Source organism: Poromitra crassiceps (genome assembly GCF_964638095.1).
Source record: "Poromitra crassiceps genome assembly, chromosome: 15".
Taxonomy (NCBI): Eukaryota; Metazoa; Chordata; class Actinopteri; order Beryciformes; family Melamphaidae; genus Poromitra; species Poromitra crassiceps.
In genome coordinates, this window is record NC_139634.1 from 40505090 (window position 1) to 40525388 (window position 20299).

The following is a 20299-nucleotide window of genomic DNA, read 5'->3' on the forward strand; positions in this document are numbered from 1 at the left end:
TGTTTACTGTAAACCCTGAGGCAGTCTTGTTTACTGTAAACCCTGAGGCAGTCTTGTTTACTGTAAACCCTGAGGCAGTCTTGTTTACTGTAAACCCTGAGGCAGCCTTGTTTACTGTAAACCCTGAGGCAGCCTTGTTTACTGTAAACCCTGAGGCAGCCTTGTTTACTGTAAACCCTGAGGCAGCCTTGTTTACTGTAAACCCTGAGGCAGCCTTGTTTACTGTAAACCCTGAGGCAGCCTTGTTTACTGTAAACCCTGAGGCAGTCTTGTTTACTGTAAACCCTGAGGGCTCGAGTTATTTGGTTTCACCGCCGTTTCAACCGGTTTTCAACCCACACGCCACGGTGGACCGCCATCTGCCTTTGCTGCACCGCAATGCCAAGAGGAGGCTGAGTGGCAGAGGAGAGGAGCAGAGAGAGATGGTGGGGAGCCGGTTCACTCATAGAAAGACCATGTTAACACCATCATGGTTAGCTTAGCTAGCTAACAAGCTGACATTGTCTAAACACTAAATCAATCAGATAGATCGGCGATGATATGGATCAGTTCAGTCAGAAACAGAGACAACTGAACTGAGGACCTCCAATATCCAGAGGGGGTTTTATGACTAAATCCCCTCTATTCTACCTTTCCTGGCATGCTAGTATGAATTGTGGGATGTAGCAGAGCTTTCCTGAGGCTTTATAGGAACACAGAGTGCTGGAAGTCAGTGGGGATTTCCTTTTAATGAGAGAGCTGGGCTGCCGGCTGGACGTCCCGTCGTAAAACATTCTAGGTCATAGACCTAGAGGGCTTCCAGAGATGAATGGCCCTAAAGCCTCTTTAGTGACCACGCATGTTATTAACAGATGATTTGCGTGATTAGCCAATCACATTCATCCATGTGCGATGGTCAAATCCCAACACCCAGAGTTAACATAATGCTTCACAGACTGGGTGGGGAATTATCCCACGTTTGTTTGTCTAGAAATCATAATAATGAAATAATTTGGGGAGGCCCCACTGGATTGAAAATGTCCTACGGGTTTACTGCAAACAACAGCCCTGAGTAGTAGCACACAGTATAAGCCCAAACACTAACCAACAGCCCTGAGTAGTAGCACACAGTATAAGCCCAAACACTAACCAACAGCCCTGAGTAGTAGCACACAGTATAAGCCCTAACACTAACCCAGAGCTAAGCTGTGAACAGCCGGGCTTATGCTGCTTTATTTGCCTCTCATAAGCTCCTACTTATGACATTCACATGTGTTTCATTGAAATTAATAACAAAGATAACTGTTATACATACATATATATATATATATATATATATATATATATGGGATGAATAAATAAAGGATAACTTAAATTATAAATTACTGCATGGCCTAACACACATGCAGTATAGCTTACAGTGTGTAGCATGGCCTAACACACACGCAGCATAGCTTACGGCGGGTTCACACACACGCCTAGAGCGACGCTTAAAGCAACGCCTAAAATTTAGGCGTCCTTGTTAACAGACGAGAGCGTTCACACATACCGCTGCCACGCTGTGCTGAAGCCACGCTCGCGCTGTGCCTACGCTGCGCTGCATTTATCGTTTAGGCGTCTGTTCTATTTTTCAGCTCTAGGCGCGCTGAACTGTCAAGCTGGCTGTTGTTTCTGGTGGACTTGGGCCATATTTTCTACCGAGTTTGCCCAAAAGGGAGGGTGGAGCGCGAATTAACGAGTGCATAGTAGGAAAGCTGTCCTTCATGTGTTCCTCTATTAACGTCTTTTCTATCAGATGTATATATACCCCCCCTGTCTCAATGCATATATCACTCATGGTGTTGATGACTCATAGTCACATGATTACCCGAGGGAAGGGCCAAGAAATAGACAGACATCCTCACTTGCACATTACAATAAAAAAGAGGACTCACCCATGCTATAAATCAGATCTGAAAAGTGTAAAAAAAACCGCTGCTCATGTGTTCAGCGTAGCGCAGAGCGTGGCGTCCTGTGTGAACGAAAATAGGCGCCAGGCGTGCATGAAGCAATGCCTATATGCGTAGGCATAGGCATAGGCGTAGGCGTGTGTGTGAACCAGCCGTTACAGTGTGCAGCATGGCCTAACACACACGCAGCATAGCTTACAGTGTGCAGCACGGCCTAACACACATGCAGCATAGCTTACAGTGTGCAGCACGGCCTAACACACATGCAGCATAGATTACAGTGTGCAGCACGGCCTAACACACATGCAGCATAGCTTACAGTGTGCAACATGGCCTAACACACATGCAGCATAGCTTACAGTGTGCAGCATGGCCTAACACACATGCAGCATAACTTATACAGTGTGCAGCACGGCCTAACACACATGCAGCATAGATTACAGTGTGCAGCACGGCCTAACACACATGCAGCATAGCTTACAGTGTGCAGCATGGCCTAACACACATGCAGCATAGCTTACAGTGTGCAGCATGGCCTAACACACATGCAGCATAACTTATACAGTGTGCAGCATGGCCTAACACACACGCAGCATAGCTTACAGTGTGCAGCATGGCCTAACACACATGCAGCATAGCTTACAGTACTGTGCAGCATGGCCTAACACACATGCAGTAGGCTATAGCTTACAGTGTGCAGCATGGCCTAACACACACGCAGCATAGCTTACAGTGTGCACCATGGCCTAACACACACGCAGCATAGCTTACAGTGTGCAGCATGGCCTAACACACACGCAGCATAGCTTACAGTGTGCACCATGGCCCAACACACACGCAGCATAGCTTACAGTGTGCAGCATGGCCTAACACACATGCAGCATAGCTTACAGTGTGCAGCATGGCCTAACACACACGCAGCATAGCTTACAGTGTGCACCATGGCCTAACACACACGCAGCATAGCTTACAGTGTGCAGCATGGCCTAACACACACGCAGCATAGCTTACAGTGTGCAGCATGGCCTAACACACATGCAGCATAGCTTACAGTGTGCAGCACAGACTAACACACATGCAGCATAGCTTACAGTGTGCAGCATGGCCTAACACACATGCAGCATAGCTTACAGTGTGCAGCATGGCCTAACACACATGCAGCATATCTTACAGTGTGCAGCATGGCCTAACACACATGCAGTATAGCTTACAGTGTGCAGCATGGCCTAACACACATGCAGCATAGCTTACAGTGTGCAGCATGGCCTAACACACATGCAGCATATCTTACAGTGTGCAGCATGGCCTAACACACATGCAGCATAGCTTACAGTGTGCAGCATGGCCTAACACACATGCAGCATAGATTACAATGTGCAGCATGGCCTAACACACATGCAGCATAGCTTACAGTGTGCAGCATGGCCTAACACACATGCAGTATAGCTTACAGTGTGCAGCACGGCCTAACACACATGCAGCATAGCTTACAGTGTGCAGCACAGCCTAACACACACGCAGCATATCTTACAGTGTGCAGCATGGCCTAACACACATGCAGCATAGCTTACAGTGTGCAGCATGGCCTAACACACATGCAGCATAGCTTACAGTGTGCAGCACGGCCTAACACACACGCAGCATAGCTTACAGTGTGCAGCATGGCCTAACACACATGCAGCATAGCTTACAGTGTGCAGCACGGCCTAACACACACGCAGCATAGCTTACAGTGTGCAGCATGGCCTAACACACATGCAGCATAGCTTACAGTGTGCAGCATGGCCTAACACACATGCAGCATAGCTTACAGTGTGCAGCATGGCCTAACACACACGCAGCATAGCTTACAGTGTGCAGCATGGCCTAACACACATGCAGTATAGCTTACAGTGTGTAGCATGGCCTAACACACATGCAGCATATCTTACAGTGTGCAGCATGGCCTAACACACATGCAGCATAGCTTACAGTGTGCAGCATGGCCTAACACACACGCAGCATAGCTTACAGTGTGCAGCATGGCCTAACACACACGCAGCATAGCTTACAGTGTGCAGCATGGCCTAACACACATGCAGTATAGCTTACAGTGTGTAGCATGGCCTAACTCACATGCAGCATAGCTTACAGTGTGCAGCATGGCCTAACACACATGCAGTATAGCTTACAGTGTGTAGCATGGCCTAACACACATGCAGCATAGCTTACAGTGTGCAGCATGGCCTAACACACATGCAGCATAGCTTACAGTGTGCAGCATGGCCTAACACACATGCAGTATAGCTTACAGTGTGTAGCATGGCCTAACACACATGCAGCATAGCTTACAGTGTGCAGCACGGCCTAACACACATGCAGCATAGCTTACAGTGTGCAGCATGGCCTAACACACACGCAGCATAGCTTACAGTGTGCAGCATGGCCTAACACACATACCGCATAGCTTACAGTGTGCAGCATGGCCTAACACACATGCAGCATAGCTTACAGTGTGCAGCATGGCCTAACACACATGCAGTATAGCTTACAGTGTGCAGCATGGCCTAACACACATGCAGTATAGCTTACAGTGTGCAGCATGGCCTAACACACATGCAGTATAGCTTACAGTGTGCAGCATGGCCTAACACACATGCAGTATAGCTTACAGTGTGCAGCATGGCCTAACACACATGCAGTATAGCTTACAGTGTGCAGCATGGCCTAACACACACGCAGCATAGCTTACAGTGTGCAGCATGGCCTAACACACATGCAGCATAGCTTACAGTGTGCAGCATGGCCGAGCCTCTCAGCTGCAGACAGGCTGGGGGAAGCAGGGAAGTAGGCCAATCTGTCCTGACATTTGCGGCATCATCGCGCGCTGATGTTGCAGACAGCAGCTCCGAGGCCCTGGATCTCACCTCCCAGGTTAGTGCCTTCTTTTCAGATCAGAGAGTTAGCGCTGCCTGCATCATTCTGCTGCAAACGCATTGTGATGTGATGTGATGAAGGCGTCGCAGGCATCAGATTTATTCTATTATGCGACGCGTTGCTATTACGTACTGTATGTCAACAAAACAAAAGCAAATGTTATTTTTTTTAGCTGGCACTCTGTTCCATGATAGGTTTCACGATGAAAGCGTTTGGTCATGCTTGTTTGTTGCAGAACTGATGTTAAAAAAAGGAGAAGATGATGGAAAAAATAAATTTATTTTGGATAATTATTCAACACATTTTGTGTTGGTGTTCAATTTTAACACGTGATGCTTGCTGCATCAGCAGTTCTTTTAACACACTGCATCATTTCATAGTTCTTTTCAGAAAAGAATAATTAATTTCGTGGAAATGATTAGGGTACTTGTATATTATAACACTGCATGGAGGTTGTGTCCAAAATAATACGGCCATGAGAGCCCTGTCCATCAGCGAGTCGTGGGTTCTGTCATGTTGTTTTACAGATAGACCATCTGACCTGCCTCAGATCTCTCTGCCCAGACCAGCGTTTCTCAAAGTGTGGGACGCAGACTTCCTCATTTTTCTTGACAAATATTTGTTACTTTTTTGCAGAGATATAACTTTATTGATATCGTTCTAACAAAGTGATTGCACATTTTATTTTTGTCTGATGGAGTAATCTAGTTAACTTTGTTATCATTCTAGCAAAGTGATTGCAATTGCAATTTCTGTTGGATTTTTCTTTCTTTCTTTCTTTCTTTTAAGCACAGATGGAGCAATCTAGTCACAAAATGTCAGAAAAGTTGTATATAAAGTAGGAAGTCGTTTTTTTTATTTGGACATTACTGAAATAAAATAGAAAGGAATGGTCATGATCTTGATGTTATTTCAATAAAAGTTAAACTTGGATTTTATTTTATTTTTTTACAATTTTGTTTGGGCTGTGGGGCATGAACATGTTCCCTCCTCCAAAGTGTGGGGCGTGAACATGTTCCCTCCTCCAAAGTGTGGGGCATGAACATGTCCCCTCCTCTAAAGTGTGGGGCATGAACATGTTCCCTCCTCCAAAGTGTGGGGCGTGAACATGTTCCCTCCTCCAAAGTGTGGGGCATGAACATGTTCCCTCCTCCAAAGTGTGGGGCATGAACATGTTCCCTCCTCCAAAGTGTGGGGCATGAACATGTCCCCTCCTCCAAAGTGTGGGGCATGAACATGTTCCCTCCTCCAAAGTGTGGGGCATGTACATGTTCCCTCCAAAGTGTGGGGCATGTACATGTTCCCTCCTCCAAAGTGTGGGGCATGAACATGTCCCCTCCTCCAAAGTGTGGGGCATGAACATGTTCCCTCCTCCAAAGTGTGGGGCATGAACATGTCCCCTCCTCCAAAGTGTGGGGCATGAACATGTTCCCTCCTCCAAAGTGTGGGGCATGAACATGTTCCCTCCTCCAAAGTGTGGGGCATGAACATGTCCCCTCCTCCAAAGTGTGGGGCATGTACATGTTCCCTCCAAAGTGTGGGACATGTACATGTTCCCTCCTCCAAAGTGTGGGGCATGAACATGTCCCCTCCTCTAAAGTGTGGGGCATGAACATGTTCCCTCCTCCAAAGTGTGGGGCATGTACATGTTCCCTCCTCCAAAGTGTGGGGCATGTACATGTTCCCTCCTCCAAAGTGTGGGGCATGAACATGTTCCCTCCTCCAAAGTGTGGGGCATGTACATGTTCCCTCCTTCAAAGTGTGGGGCATGTACATGTTCCCTCCTCCAAAGTGTGGGGCGTGTACATGTTCCCTCCTCCAAAGTGTGGGGCGTGAACATGTTCCCTCCTCCAAAGTGTGGGGCATGTACATGTTCCCTCCTCCAAAGTGTGGGGCATGTACATGTTCCCTCCTCCAAAGTGTGGGGCATGTACATGTTCCCTCCTCCAAAGTGTGGGACATGTACATGTTCCCTCCTCCAAAGTGTGGGGCATGAACATGTCCCCTCCTCTAAAGTGTGGGGCATGAACATGTTCCCTCCTCCAAAGTGTGGGGCATGTACATGTTCCCTCCTCCAAAGTGTGGGGCATGAACATGTTCCCTCCTCCAAAGTGTGGGGCGTGAACATGTTCCCTCCTCCAAAGTGTGGGGCATGAACATGTTCCCTCCTCCAAAGTGTGGGGCATGTACATGTTCCCTCCTCCAAAGTGTGGGGCATGTACATGTTCCCTCCTCCAAAGTGTGGGGCATGTACATGTTCCCTCCTCCAAAGTGTGGGGCATGTACATGTTCCCTCCTCCAAAGTGTGGGGCGTGTACATGTTCCCTCCTCCAAAGTGTGGGGCATGAACATGTCCCCTCCTCCAAAGTGTGGGGCATGAACATGTTCCCTCCTCCAAAGTGTGGGGCATGAACATGTTCCCTCCTCCAAAGTGTGGGGCATGAACATGTTCCCTCCTCCAAAGTGTGGGGCATGAACATGTTCCCTCCTCCAAAGTGTGGGGCATGAACATGTTCCCTCCTCCAAAGTGTGGGGCATGTACATGTTCCCTCCTCCAAAGTGTGGGGCGTGAACATGTTCCCTCCTCCAAAGTGTGGGGCGTGAACATGTTCCCTCCTCCAAAGTATGGGGCATGTATATGTTCCCTCCTCCAAAGTGTGGGGCATGAACATGTTCCCTCCTCCAAAGTGTGGGGCATGAACATGTTCCCTCCTCCAAAGTGTGGGGCATGAACATGTTCCCTCCTCCAAAGTGTGGGGCGTGAACATGTTCCCTCCTCCAAAGTGTGGGGCATGTATATGTTCCCTCCTCCAAAGTGTGGGGCATGAACATGTTCCCTCCTCTAAAGTGTGGGGCATGAACATGTTCCCTCCTCCAAAGTGTGGGGCGTGAACATGTTCCCTCCTCCAAAGTGTGGGGCGTGAACATGTTCCCTCCTCCAAAGTGTGGGGCATGAACATGTTCCCTCCTCCAAAGTGTGGGGCATGAACATGTTCCCTCCTCCAAAGTGTGGGGCATGAACATGTTCCCTCCTCCAAAGTGTGGGGCATGAACATGTTCCCTCCTCCAAAGTGTGGGGCATGAACATGTTCCCTCCTCCAAAGTGTGGGGCATGAACATGTTCCCTCCTCCAAAGTGTGGGGCATGAACATGTTCCCTCATCCAAAGTGTGGGGCATGTACATGTCCCCTCCTCCAAAGTGTGGGGCATGAACATGTTCCCTCCTCCAAAGTGTGGGGCATGTACATGTTCCCTCATCCAAAGTGTGGGGCATGAACATGTTCCCTCCTCCAAAGTGTGGGGCATGAACATGTTCCCTCCTCCAAAGTGTGGGGCGTGAACATGTTCCCTCCTCCAAAGTGTGGGGCATGAACATGTTCCCTCCTCCAAAGTGTGGGGCATGAACATGTTCCCTCCTCCAAAGTGTGGGGCATGAACATGTTCCCTCCTCCAAAGTGTGGGGCATGAACATGTTCCCTCCTCCAAAGTGTGGGGCATGAACATGTTCCCTCCTCCAAAGTGTGGGGCGTGAACATGTTCCCTCCTCCAAAGTGTGGGGCGTGAACATGTTCCCTCCTCCAAAGTGTGGGGCATGTACATGTCCCCTCCTCCAAAGTGTGGGGCATGAACATGTTCCCTCCTCCAAAGTGTGGGGCATGAACATGTTCCCTCCTCCAAAGTGTGGGGCATGAACATGTTCCCTCCTCCAAAGTGTGGGGCATGAACATGTTCCCTCCTCCAAAGTGTGGGGCATGAACATGTTCCCTCCTCCAAAGTGTGGGGCATGAACATGTTCCCTCATCCAAAGTGTGGGGCATGAACATGTTCCCTCCTCCAAAGTGTGGGGCATGAACATGTTCCCTCCTCCAAAGTGTGGGGCATGAACATGTTCCCTCATCCAAAGTGTGGGGCATGAACATGTTCCCTCCTCTAAAGTGTGGGGCATGTACATGTCCCCTCCTCCAAAGTGTGGGGCATGAACATGTCTCCTCCTCCAAAGTGTGGGGCGTGAACATGTTCCCTCCTCCAAAGTGTGGGGCGTGAACATGTTCCCTCCTCCAAAGTGTGGGGCATGAACATGTTCCCTCCTCCAAAGTGTGGGGCGTGTACATGTTCCCTCCTCCAAAGTGTGGGGCATGTACATGTCCCCTCCTCCAAAGTGTGGGGCATGAACATGTTCCCTCCTCCAAAGTGTGGGGCATGAACATGTCCCCTCCTCCAAAGTGTGGGGCATGAACATGTTCCCTCCTCTAAAGTGTGGGGCATGAACATGTTCCCTCATCCAAAGTGTGGGGCATGAACATGTTCCCTCCTCCAAAGTGTGGGGCATGTATATGTTCCCTCCTCTAAAGTGTGGGGCATGAACATGTTCCCTCCTCCAAAGTGTGGGGCATGTATATGTTCCCTCCTCTAAAGTGTGGGGCATGAACATGTTCCCTCCTCCAAAGTGTGGGGCATGAACATGTTCCCTCCTCCAAAGTGTGGGGCATGTATATGTTCCCTCCTCTAAAGTGTGGGGCATGAACATGTTCCCTCCTCCAAAGTGTGGGGCATGAACATGTTCCCTCCTCCAAAGTGTGGGGCATGTATATGTTCCCTCCTCTAAAGTGTGGGGCATGAACATGTTCCCTCCTCCAAAGTGTGGGGCATGTACATGTCCCCTCCTCCAAAGTGTGGGGCATGAACATGTTCCCTCCTCTAAAGTGTGGGGCATGAACATGTTCCCTCCTCTAAAGTGTGGGGCATGAACATGTTCCCTCCTCCAAAGTGTGGGGCATGTATATGTTCCCTCCTCCAAAGTGTGGGGCATGAACATGTTCCCTCCTCCAAAGTGTGGGGCATGTACATGTTCCCTCCTCCAAAGTGTGGGGCGTGAACATGTTCCCTCCTCCAAAGTGTGGGGCATGTACATGTCCCCTCCTCCAAAGTGTGGGGCATGAACATGTTCCCTCCTCCAAAGTGTGGGGCATGAACATGTTCCCTCCTACAAAGTGTGGGGCATGTACATGTTCCCTCCTCCAAAGTGTGGGGCGTGTACATGTTCCCTCCTCCAAAGTGTGGGGCATGTACATGTCCCCTCCTCCAAAGTGTGGGGCATGAACATGTTCCCTCCTCTAAAGTGTGGGGCATGTATATGTTCCGTCCTCCAAAGTGTGGGGCATGAACATGTTCCCTCCTCCAAAGTGTGGGGCATGTACATGTTCCCTCCTCCAAAGTGTGGGGCATGTATATGTTCCCTCCTCCAAAGTGTGGGGCATGAACATGTTCCCTCCTCCAAAGTGTGGGGCATGTACATGTTCCCTCCAAAGTGTGGGGCATGAACATGTTCCCTCCTCCAAAGTGTGGGGCATGTACATGTTCCCTCCTCCAAAGTGTGGGGCATGTACATGTTCCCTCCAAAGTGTGGGGCATGAACATGTTCCCTCCTCCAAAGTGTGGGGCATGTACATGTTCCCTCCTCCAAAGTGTGGGGCATGAACATGTTCCCTCCTCCAAAGTGTGGGGCATGAACATGTTCCCTCCTCCAAAGTGTGGGGCATGAACATGTTCCCACCTCCAAAGTGTGGGGCATGAACATGTCCCCTCCTCCAAAGTGTGGGGCATGAACATGTTCCCTCCTCCAAAGTGTGGGGCATGTATATGTTCCCTCCTCCAAAGTGTGGGGCATGAACATGTTCCCTCCTCCAAAGTGTGGGGCATGAACATGTTCCCTCCTCCAAAGTGTGGGGCATGAACATGTCTCCTCCTCCAAAGTGTGGGGCATGTACATGTTCCCTCATCCAAAGTGTGGGGCATGAACATGTTCCCTCCTCCAAAGTGTGGGGCATGAACATGTTCCCTCCAAAGTGTGGGGCATGAACATGTTCCCTCCAAAGTGTGGGGCATGAACATGTTCCCTCCAAAGTGTGGGGCATGAACATGTTCCCTCCAAAGTGTGGGGCATGAACATGTTCCCTCCAAAGTGTGGGGCATGAACATGTTCCCTCCTCCAAAGTGTGGGGCATGAACATGTTCCCTCCTCCAAAGTGTGGGGCGGGCATGACAGAAACAGTTTGGGGGAACCACCGGCCCAGAGCGACCTTTGACATTAAAATGAGCCTGAAATCAAGTAGCCGGCACCGCCCAGCTCATTCGCCCTCATTTGAACTGAGTAAAACGTGGCCATTAAATATGGAGGAGCAGGTAGAAAGGCCTTTTGAAGCGCCACAATAGACACAGACTCCGCCTCCCCTCCACCTTCCCCATTTTCGACCATTTAATCATTGATGGGAGGGAGATGTTAATAATTCAGTGGAATAACATGACGAGAGTGACCTGCTGCCCCGGGGGACAGGGAGTGGATGAATACATGAATGAAGGAATGAATAAATGAATGAATGAAAGGCTACATGTATGAAGTGAGGATAATCACTGGTTATAAGCTGCAGGGTATAGGCTTGGGCAGTATTGTATTACGGTATATTTAGAAATCCCGACGGATTCTCAATACGTTCTCAATACGTTTTCTATCTTTTTTTGTTCAGCCAAAATAGTCGCAAGTGTCCTTGCCTGTGCTGGGCTTAGCCCAAATTATTTTTATTCATTTATTTTTATTTTTATTCACCATTGGTAGGCTACACTTTTTTTTTAACCTTATTAAGAGGCAAGGATATATGTGTTACAAGCAACACTATATTCTTGTTTAAGACCACTTTAAACAGAACATGTTACAAGCTTTTGCCCGTAGATACAGTCGGTCTGTGTGGGAACGCCCACAAAACATTACTATGGCTGGCTACTGCGAGACTAGACGGTGGGGGAAAAAACCCCATATATCTCAATGGTCCGACTCACCAGCAGAAGGTGCTGTGGCTCTACACTACAGGATTGGGGATTCAAGAGCACGTACATCTGTTCAGATGTGCGTTTAATGCGGGGGATGAATCCCGGATCCTGTCTGCCTGGGCTGGGCTAGCAGCTAAATGCTAACCATGCTGGCTGTGAAGAACGGGGGAATTTCCCCCATGCTGACCCATTGACCACACGTCTATGACGAGACACCGCCTGAATGTATGTGACAGTGTCCATTCTGTTTGTTTAATTGTCATTCTCCATTGAGGACATTTGTGAACAACATTTTGCATGTAAAGTTTTCTGAAACATTATAGTTGCTTTTTTTATTGATGGACATGAATTTATACAATAGGAACTGAGCCAACAAAAGCATTATATAGCGGGGTCTAATATCAGGAAGGTATGAAGGTATGAAAACATAGATACCGCCCAAGCCTATTCTAAAGCTGCAGGGTGGCCTGACATCAGACTGAATTGTCAACTTGTTACACCTGTAACCGATTTCAGTGGGGAAATGCCCCAGGGGGATTCCATTTTCCCGAAGAATCACTAGAATCACAACACCGTATCTGCCTGAATATAATCCAGTCAAGAGAACAACAATGTATCTTCTGCCTGAATATAATCCAGTCAGGAGAACAACAATGTATCTTCTGCCTGAATATAATCCAGTCAGGAGAACAACAATGTATCTTCTGCCTGAATATAATCCAGTCAGGAGAACAACAACGTATCTGCCTGAATATAATCCAGTCAGGAGAACAACGTATCTGCCTGAATATAATCCAGTCAGGAGAACAACAATGTATCTTCTGCCTGAATATAATCCAGTCAGGAGAACAACGTATCTGCCTGAATATAATCCAGTCAGGAGAACAACAATGTATCTGCCTGAATATAATCCAGTCAGGAGAACAACGTATCTGCCTGAATATAATCCAGTCAGGAGAACAACAACGTATCTGCCTGAATATAATCCAGTCAGGAGAACAACAATGTATCTTCTGCCTGAATATAATCCAGTCAGGAGAACAACGTATCTGCCTGAATATAATCCAGTCAGGAGAACAACAATGTATCTGCCTGAATATAATCCAGTCAGGAGAACAACGTATCTGCCTGAATATAATCCAGTCAGGAGAACAACAACGTATCTGCCTGAATATAATCCAGTCAGGAGAACAACAATGTATCTTCTGCCTGAATATAATCCAGTCAGGAGAACAACAATGTATCTTCTGCCTGAATATAATCCAGTCAGGAGAACAACAATGTATCTTCTGCCTGAATATAATCCAGTCAGGAGAACAACAATGTATCTTCTGCCTGAATATAATCCAGTCAGGAGAACAACAACGTATCTGCCTGAATATAATCCAGTCAGGAGAACAACAACGTATCTTCTGCCTGAATATAATCCAGTCAGGAGAACAACAATGTATCTTCTGCCTGAATATAATCCAGTCAGGAGAACAACAATGTATCTTCTGCCTGAATATAATCCAGTCAGGAGAACAACAATGTATCTGCCTGAATATAATCCAGTCAGGAGAACAACGTATCTGCCTGAATATAATCCAGTCAGGAGAACAACAACGTATCTGCCTGAATATAATCCAGCCAGGAGAACAACAACGTATCTGCCTGAATATAATCCAGTCAGGAGAACAACAATGTATCTTCTGCCTGAATATAATCCAGCCAGGAGAACAACAATGTATCTTCTGCCTGAATATAATCCAGTCAGGAGAACAACAACGTATCTTCTGCCTGAATATAATCCAGTCAGGAGAACAACAACGTATCTGCCTGAATATTATCCAGCCAGGAGAACAACGTATCTGCCTGAATATAATCCAGTCAGGAGAACAACAACGTATCTGCCTGAATATAATCCAGTCAGGAGAACAACAATGTATCTTCTGCCTGAATATAATCCAGCCAGGAGAACAACAATGTATCTTCTGCCTGAATATAATCCAGTCAGGAGAACAACAACGTATCTTCTGCCTGAATATAATCCAGTCAGGAGAACAACAACGTATCTGCCTGAATATTATCCAGCCAGGAGAACAACGTATCTGCCTGAATATAATCCAGTCAGGAGAACAACAACGTATCTGCCTGAATATTATCCAGCCAGGAGAACAACGTATCTGCCTGAATATAATCCAGTCAGGAGAACAACAACGTATCTGCCTGAATATAATCCAGCCAGGAGAACAACAACGTATCTGCCTGAATATAATCCAGTCAGGAGAACAACAATGTATCTTCTGCCTGAATATAATCCAGCCAGGAGAACAACAATGTATCTTCTGCCTGAATATAATCCAGTCAGGAGAACAACAACGTATCTTCTGCCTGAATATAATCCAGTCAGGAGAACAACAACGTATCCACCTGAATATTATCCAGCCAGGAGAACAACGTATCTGCCTGAATATAATCCAGTCAGGAGAACAACAACGTATCTGCCTGAATATAATCCAGCCAGGAGAACAACGTATCTGCCTGAATATAATCCAGTCAGGAGAACAACGTATCTGCCTGAATATAATCCAGTCAGGAGAACAACAACGTATCTGCCTGAATATAATCCAGTCAGGAGAACAACGTATCTGCCTGAATATAATCCAGTCAGGAGAACAACAACGTATCTGCCTGAATATAATCCAGTCAGGAGAACAACGTATCTGCCTGAATATAATCCAGTCAGGAGAACAACAACGTATCTGCCTGAATATAATCCAGTCAGGAGAACAACGTATCTGCCTGAATATAATCCAGTCAGGAGAACAACAACGTATCTGCCTGAATATAATCCAGCCAGGAGAACGCAAAAAGAACATTTCCCCTTTGAATAAATGCCTTCAAAGCAGATGTGCTGTTTGGATTTGAAAGTAATTGGTAGTTTAATCAATTTACAACAGCCTCGAGAGCAGCGTCTATCTCGTCTATAGACGTTTTCACAGGTTGTCAAGTTGAAACCGTCTATAGCGCTTCGCCATTATTGCCGTTATTACTCCTTGGTGCACTTGACAATAGGGAACAGTGTTGTGCTGTTTATTGACACTTATTGGCTAATCGTTAGTCCCCCTCGGTGCTCATGGGACTGAATGTTTTTTTCAACTGAGAAAACGGCTGTTTCATGTCACCTCGCCAGACGACAGATTCAAAGGTGTGGACCCAGGCAGGCTGCAGAGCAAACACCCAGCTGGTTTATGGTCCCATACCTTTCAGTACGTTTTGAGAAGCATGCAGTGGGAGCTCGTTCTTCAGATGTTTGAACATCAGAAAATGCTTTTGTTTAGCTAAATGTTTTGACAGGATTTTGGACATTTTTGCAATGTAGGAACATAAAGGAAAAAGGATCATGAAGGAACATGAATGAAGCAGATTCTGCCAATATTTCATCAGAAAGTTTCTTTTTAAACTTCTAAAAATAATTGCTAAACATATTATTTTCTTTGTTTCATCGGCATACGTTTCCTCCCGATTTCACCGCATTTCGGTGTTATTCTTCACTTCAAACAGATCACAGAATCAGAGATTTGATACTATAATTTACACAGAGATTCCACCTGCCGACTTCCACCAGCCACACAAATAACAGACATAAGGGCCTTCTGTTAGCACCTATTATTAAATGAATCCCCTTCATTAACTATGGAGGACAGTTTCATTCCCACAGATGAAACCATCAGTACCTGCCAGCCCCTCTCTTCAGTTTGTACAAATAACGGACAGGTTAATTGGATTATTTATCCCCGTGTAGCTCAATGAACAAAGTATAATTTGTACGGTAATGGGATACGGCAGATTACTGTCACTGTGATGTCACACTGAAACCTGATCTCTTCAACAGACTGTCTGCCCCCCAGCCCCCCCCCCCCCCCCCATATCTTCTTCTTCTACTTCCTCTAAACACGTGTGTCTCTCTTGAGGGGTTCAACCCGTTCATACGGCTGTTTGATTGGTAAGTATTGATTGGCAAGTATTGATTGGAAAAGCCTCTGAAACCTCCAGATCATTTCATATTAGATACGATTGCTTCGTACCGTGCCTGAGTACAAGGTTCAAGGTTCAAGGTTACTTTATTTTGTCTCCCAAGGGAGAAATTTGTCTTGGACACAGACCAGCAGCAAACATACACAGTACAGTGCACTACAAAACATTAACAATATGGCACACAGTGACACGTAAATCCCGTCACTCACCAACGTAATAAATAAGACACCTTAACTCCACCTCAGAGCCTTCTACCCCTCTGTCTGCCTTCCGCAAGGAGTCCATTGAGGAGTGTAATTGACAGAGGGACAAAAGAATACTTGTACCTATTATATTTCCACTTATGGACCCCACTTATGGAGTATGATTGCCTCCTACCGACTCCCCCGCCGCTCAGCCAATGTTGTTCCATACCTGAGTACCCTTAGGAGGCTTGCAGGGACCCGGATCCGAGTAGGCCAGGGGTTTTCAAAGTCTGAGACTGTGAGCCTCCCCGCCAGACAAAGCTTGAAAAAAGCACTCAATTCCTGGATTCCTATGGGATCATGATTATGTTATTTGATCCCATAGACACTCAACAGTTGAGCCAAGATAGCCTGAGGTTGCTGTTTGACATCCATTCAGACTAAACCAAATAAGGCATTTATTTGTTTCTGATTCTGGGAGCCTCCCCTGAAACTGCTTGGAGCCCGCCTGGGGAGGCCCGCCTCCCACTTTTGAAACCCCTGAATTTGGCTACACTTGATCCTAAAGTTGTGTTACTTTGATTGGTGTTTTGGTACAGGTTTTCCCACCTGATGCAAACCCGTACCCGAGTTGAACCGTACTCGAGACCAGGTATGGAGCGCAGTTTTGGCACTCAACCAACCAGAGTTTGTGGTCAAGTGTTACTCGGATGTTGTTACTGCCTTTAAATGAACAACTCATTTACAAAAAGCCATCATTTAACAATTCAATTAGTAAATACAATGTGTGAGAAATATGAACATTTCATTTCAGGTTTTCCAGCGTTTTTCTGTATCTCTGCCCTGGTCAAGAGGAAGCTCCATCCGATCACAACTATGAGTCTCACTGTGCAGCAAATGTATGCGCACACGCACATGCATGCACGCACACGCACACACACACACACACACACACACACACACACACACACACACACACACACACACACACACACACAGATGGACAGCAGAAATAAGAGAGGTCCTAAAAACCAACTGCAGAACAAGATAAAACTATGATACTTCTGTAATGAACTAAAAGACAAATTCTAAACATTGTGTGTCCATGAAACCCTTGTATGTAATCTCCATAGCGGGTGTTTCAAAAGCAGGTATACATTATTGTACACATTATTAACACTTGTGAAATATTTGAAATATCTTTCTTCTTTTCAGGTAACCTGCTGTCGAATGTTGAATTATTCTTGCTAAAATGACTAATAAAAAAGAAAAGTTAGAAATAAGTTTAAAAAAAAAAGGCAAAAAGCAAAAACTATATAACTTTTATTTCCATACTATTAATAGAATTTGTATCCCTACTTCTGAAACATACAGTGTGTTCTTACCTTGGAGAATGGTCATGATGATGACTGCAGCCTTTCTGACCCAAATCAATAGTTAATAGTGGAGGTTAAGTAGCTGCTCCTCCATAACTACTCGCTATAGGCCGAGTCGCGGGGTTAAGCTCGCCAAAACACAAAACGCTTGTCTTTGATTGGCCGACTGACTTGGCAGTAGCCATGGAAACTGAGATGCCCCCTCTTAAACACACCCATTCAGAGGACGAGGTGTCTGTGATGTCATCGTGACAGGTGTAGAGGAAAGGTGTGAAGGTGACGGGGTGGAGAGAGGGAGGGAGAGAGTGAGAGAGAGACCGGGAGAGAGCGAGAGGAAGAGAGAGGAAGAGAGAGACAGGAGAGAGAGAGAGAGAGAGAGAGAGAGAGAGAGAGAGAGCGAGCAGGAGAGAGGGGGAGAGAAAGAGAGCAGGTGAGACTGAGAGGAAGAGGGAGGGAGAGAGAGAGAGAGACCGGGAGAGAGTGAGAGGAAGAGAGAGGAAGAGAGAGACAGGAGAGAGAGAGAGAGAGAGAGAGATAGATAGAGGGAAGTAGAGAGAGGCAGAGAGGAAGCAAAGGTGTCAGCCACATGGTGGGTGGGGCCATGTGTCTGTGGTAATTGAGACCTGGAGCCTGTACTACAAAGCAAGATTAGTGGTTTAGCGAGGTAACTTCAGGTTTAACCCTGGTTTAGCCGTACTACAAAGCAAGTTAACTTCTAATCACCATGGCAACTCATGCTGCAAAGCTAACCTGGTCCCGACCAGGTTAGCTTCAGAGGATAAGATCAAAATCCATGACAGACCCATATAATCGGCTCTCTGGAGTCACTCACCATTCATATAAGATCGCCATATGAAAAATAGATTGCAGTCAACTGAGAATAGAACAAGAAAAACATTTGTGGCTCTGTAGGCTACATAATTAAATTAAGCCTACTTACCACTTTATGTCTTAACAGCTCAACAATGCGTGGAGATAAATATGATCACTATTAATCACGCAGCGCATATTATACACGGAGCCTCAAATGGAGTGAGGGTGATATTCTCCTACATGCCAGAAAAGCCTATACATATAATACAGATATGGGATAAATATGGGATAGCCCCAATAGGCTACTAAATATGCAGGCTCTTGCATGTTTCAGCTGGAACTGTGTCCTGTAGGCTGTATGCCAATATATGAGCAAAAATAGGCTAGTTTTTATCAATGAAAACTATGCCCGCATCGTCTCAATTCAGTTCAGCAGTTTTCTCTTTTATATTAGGCATCAGCATTATCATTATTTTATATATTAATTATTCGATCAGTGCAACTACACACATAATGAGTGATAGAGATCATTATTCATTGAGCATGCGTTTCTAAATCTATGGTCTAAAATTTAGGTTTACAGATTGTGGAAATTTATAGTCTGAGATTACACATTTAGGGGACAGAAATCGCTGATCAAAGTAAATCAAATGACTGATGTGAATACAAGCGGCAGCTTTAGCAGTCCTTCAGCAGATTATATCCAACGCGGATTTTCATTCTGACATAGGTTACATTAAATATCCGCTAAAACTCTGATCACGCACTGCGCTTTCATTGAATGAGGAAATGGGTGTGGGCATGGATCAACTCAGCTGTTCATAATGTGATTGGCTAGCGCACCTCTTTCGCGTGGACGCGCGCCTGTGCACGAGCGAAAAACGTGCGCGTGCACAGGCAGATCCCAGATAAAGCCAGCTTCAGTTATCGAGTAGAAAACCAGCGTCGTAGTATCGTTAAACTAGATAGCTTTGATCCTGTTCAGTCAAACCAGATCAAAGTGACAGATCGCGGGTCTGTTAAGATAGCTTCGTAGTACAGGCTACTGGATAGGGGCAAGTGTCTGTCTGTGTGTGTGTGTGTGTGTGTGTGTGTGTGTGTGTGTGTGTGTGTGTGTGTGTGTGTGTGTGTGTGTGTGCGTGTGCGTGTGCGTGTGCGTGTGTGTGTTTTGAGGGATCCTATTCAAAACCTACTTTTAAAATAACATGAATGAATGAATGAATGAATGAATGAATGAATGAATGAATGAATGAATGAATGAATGAATGAATGAATGAAAGACAGGAGAGCTTGTCATGTGGTACAGTAGGAGCAGGTTTGTGGAGCACAGCAGCATCTGCTCCACTAAAGTTTGGATGATGACATGACTGAGGTGGAAATGTGGCTTCTCATGTCTAATGTTAGTAGTAAATAAACATCTTTGTGGAGCAGAACGCTGCTGTGTGAATCAGAATCACTTTTATTGCCACAATATGCAAGATTGCATACGAGGAATTTGCCTTAGCTACTTCTATATGGACATAATATATAATAATAATAATGATAAGAAGAAACTTTATCTTTACAGCACCTTTCTTAAAACAAGACTAGTACAAAACACAGCAGTAAAACCGATTAAAAAACTCTTCGGTGGTGGATGAGTTCAGTTCCCTCCCCCTCCCTCCCCTGATATGTGAAGTGCTTTGAGTGTCTAGAAAGGCGTTATATAAATCCAATCAATTATTATTATTATTATTATTATTATTAAAAACCCCTGATGTGAGGATCAGAAAAGGAAAATAGAGAACAATCAACAATAGTCTAACCCCAAATGAGTTCAGGTTTTGTCAAAGGCTGAACAGCAGCAGCAGCATCAGTGAAAGACTTGAGGTAGATGTGTGTATCAATATTTGTGTATAGAGATTTAATACCAGCGAGCACACCGACAACTTCACCAGTTTGGACAACGGGGAGGATGGACAGCATCTCCGTTACTGCGGACTGGACTGACTGGGTGGATGGATGTGAACATTGTCCGGAGCGACTCACTCACCTCTCTTGATGTGTTTAAGCTGTCTCTCTGCCTCGTCTCTCTCCTCGGTCAGTCTGGTGCACTGTGGGCAGACAGACAGACAGACAGACAGACAGACAGAGAGGCAGGCAGACAGACAGACAGACAGACAGACAGACAGACAGACAGAGAGGCAGGCAGATAGACAGACAGACAGACAGACAGACAGACAGACAGACAGACAGA

General features: G+C 46.2%; 1 protein-coding gene across 1 annotated transcript in view; it reads right to left on the reverse strand.

Moving 5' to 3' along the window:
* The window catches only part of shtn3 (shootin 3), a gene marked incomplete at both ends in the record, with an annotated part of 54688 nt that overhangs the window by 27604 nt on the left and 6785 nt on the right, over positions 1 to 20299 (reverse strand). Inside the window, one exon of the mRNA XM_083651902.1 lies at positions 20096 to 20156. Within this exon, the coding sequence (XP_083508028.1) occupies positions 20096 to 20156 (61 nt within the window). The remainder of the gene's footprint in view (positions 1 to 20095; positions 20157 to 20299) is intronic.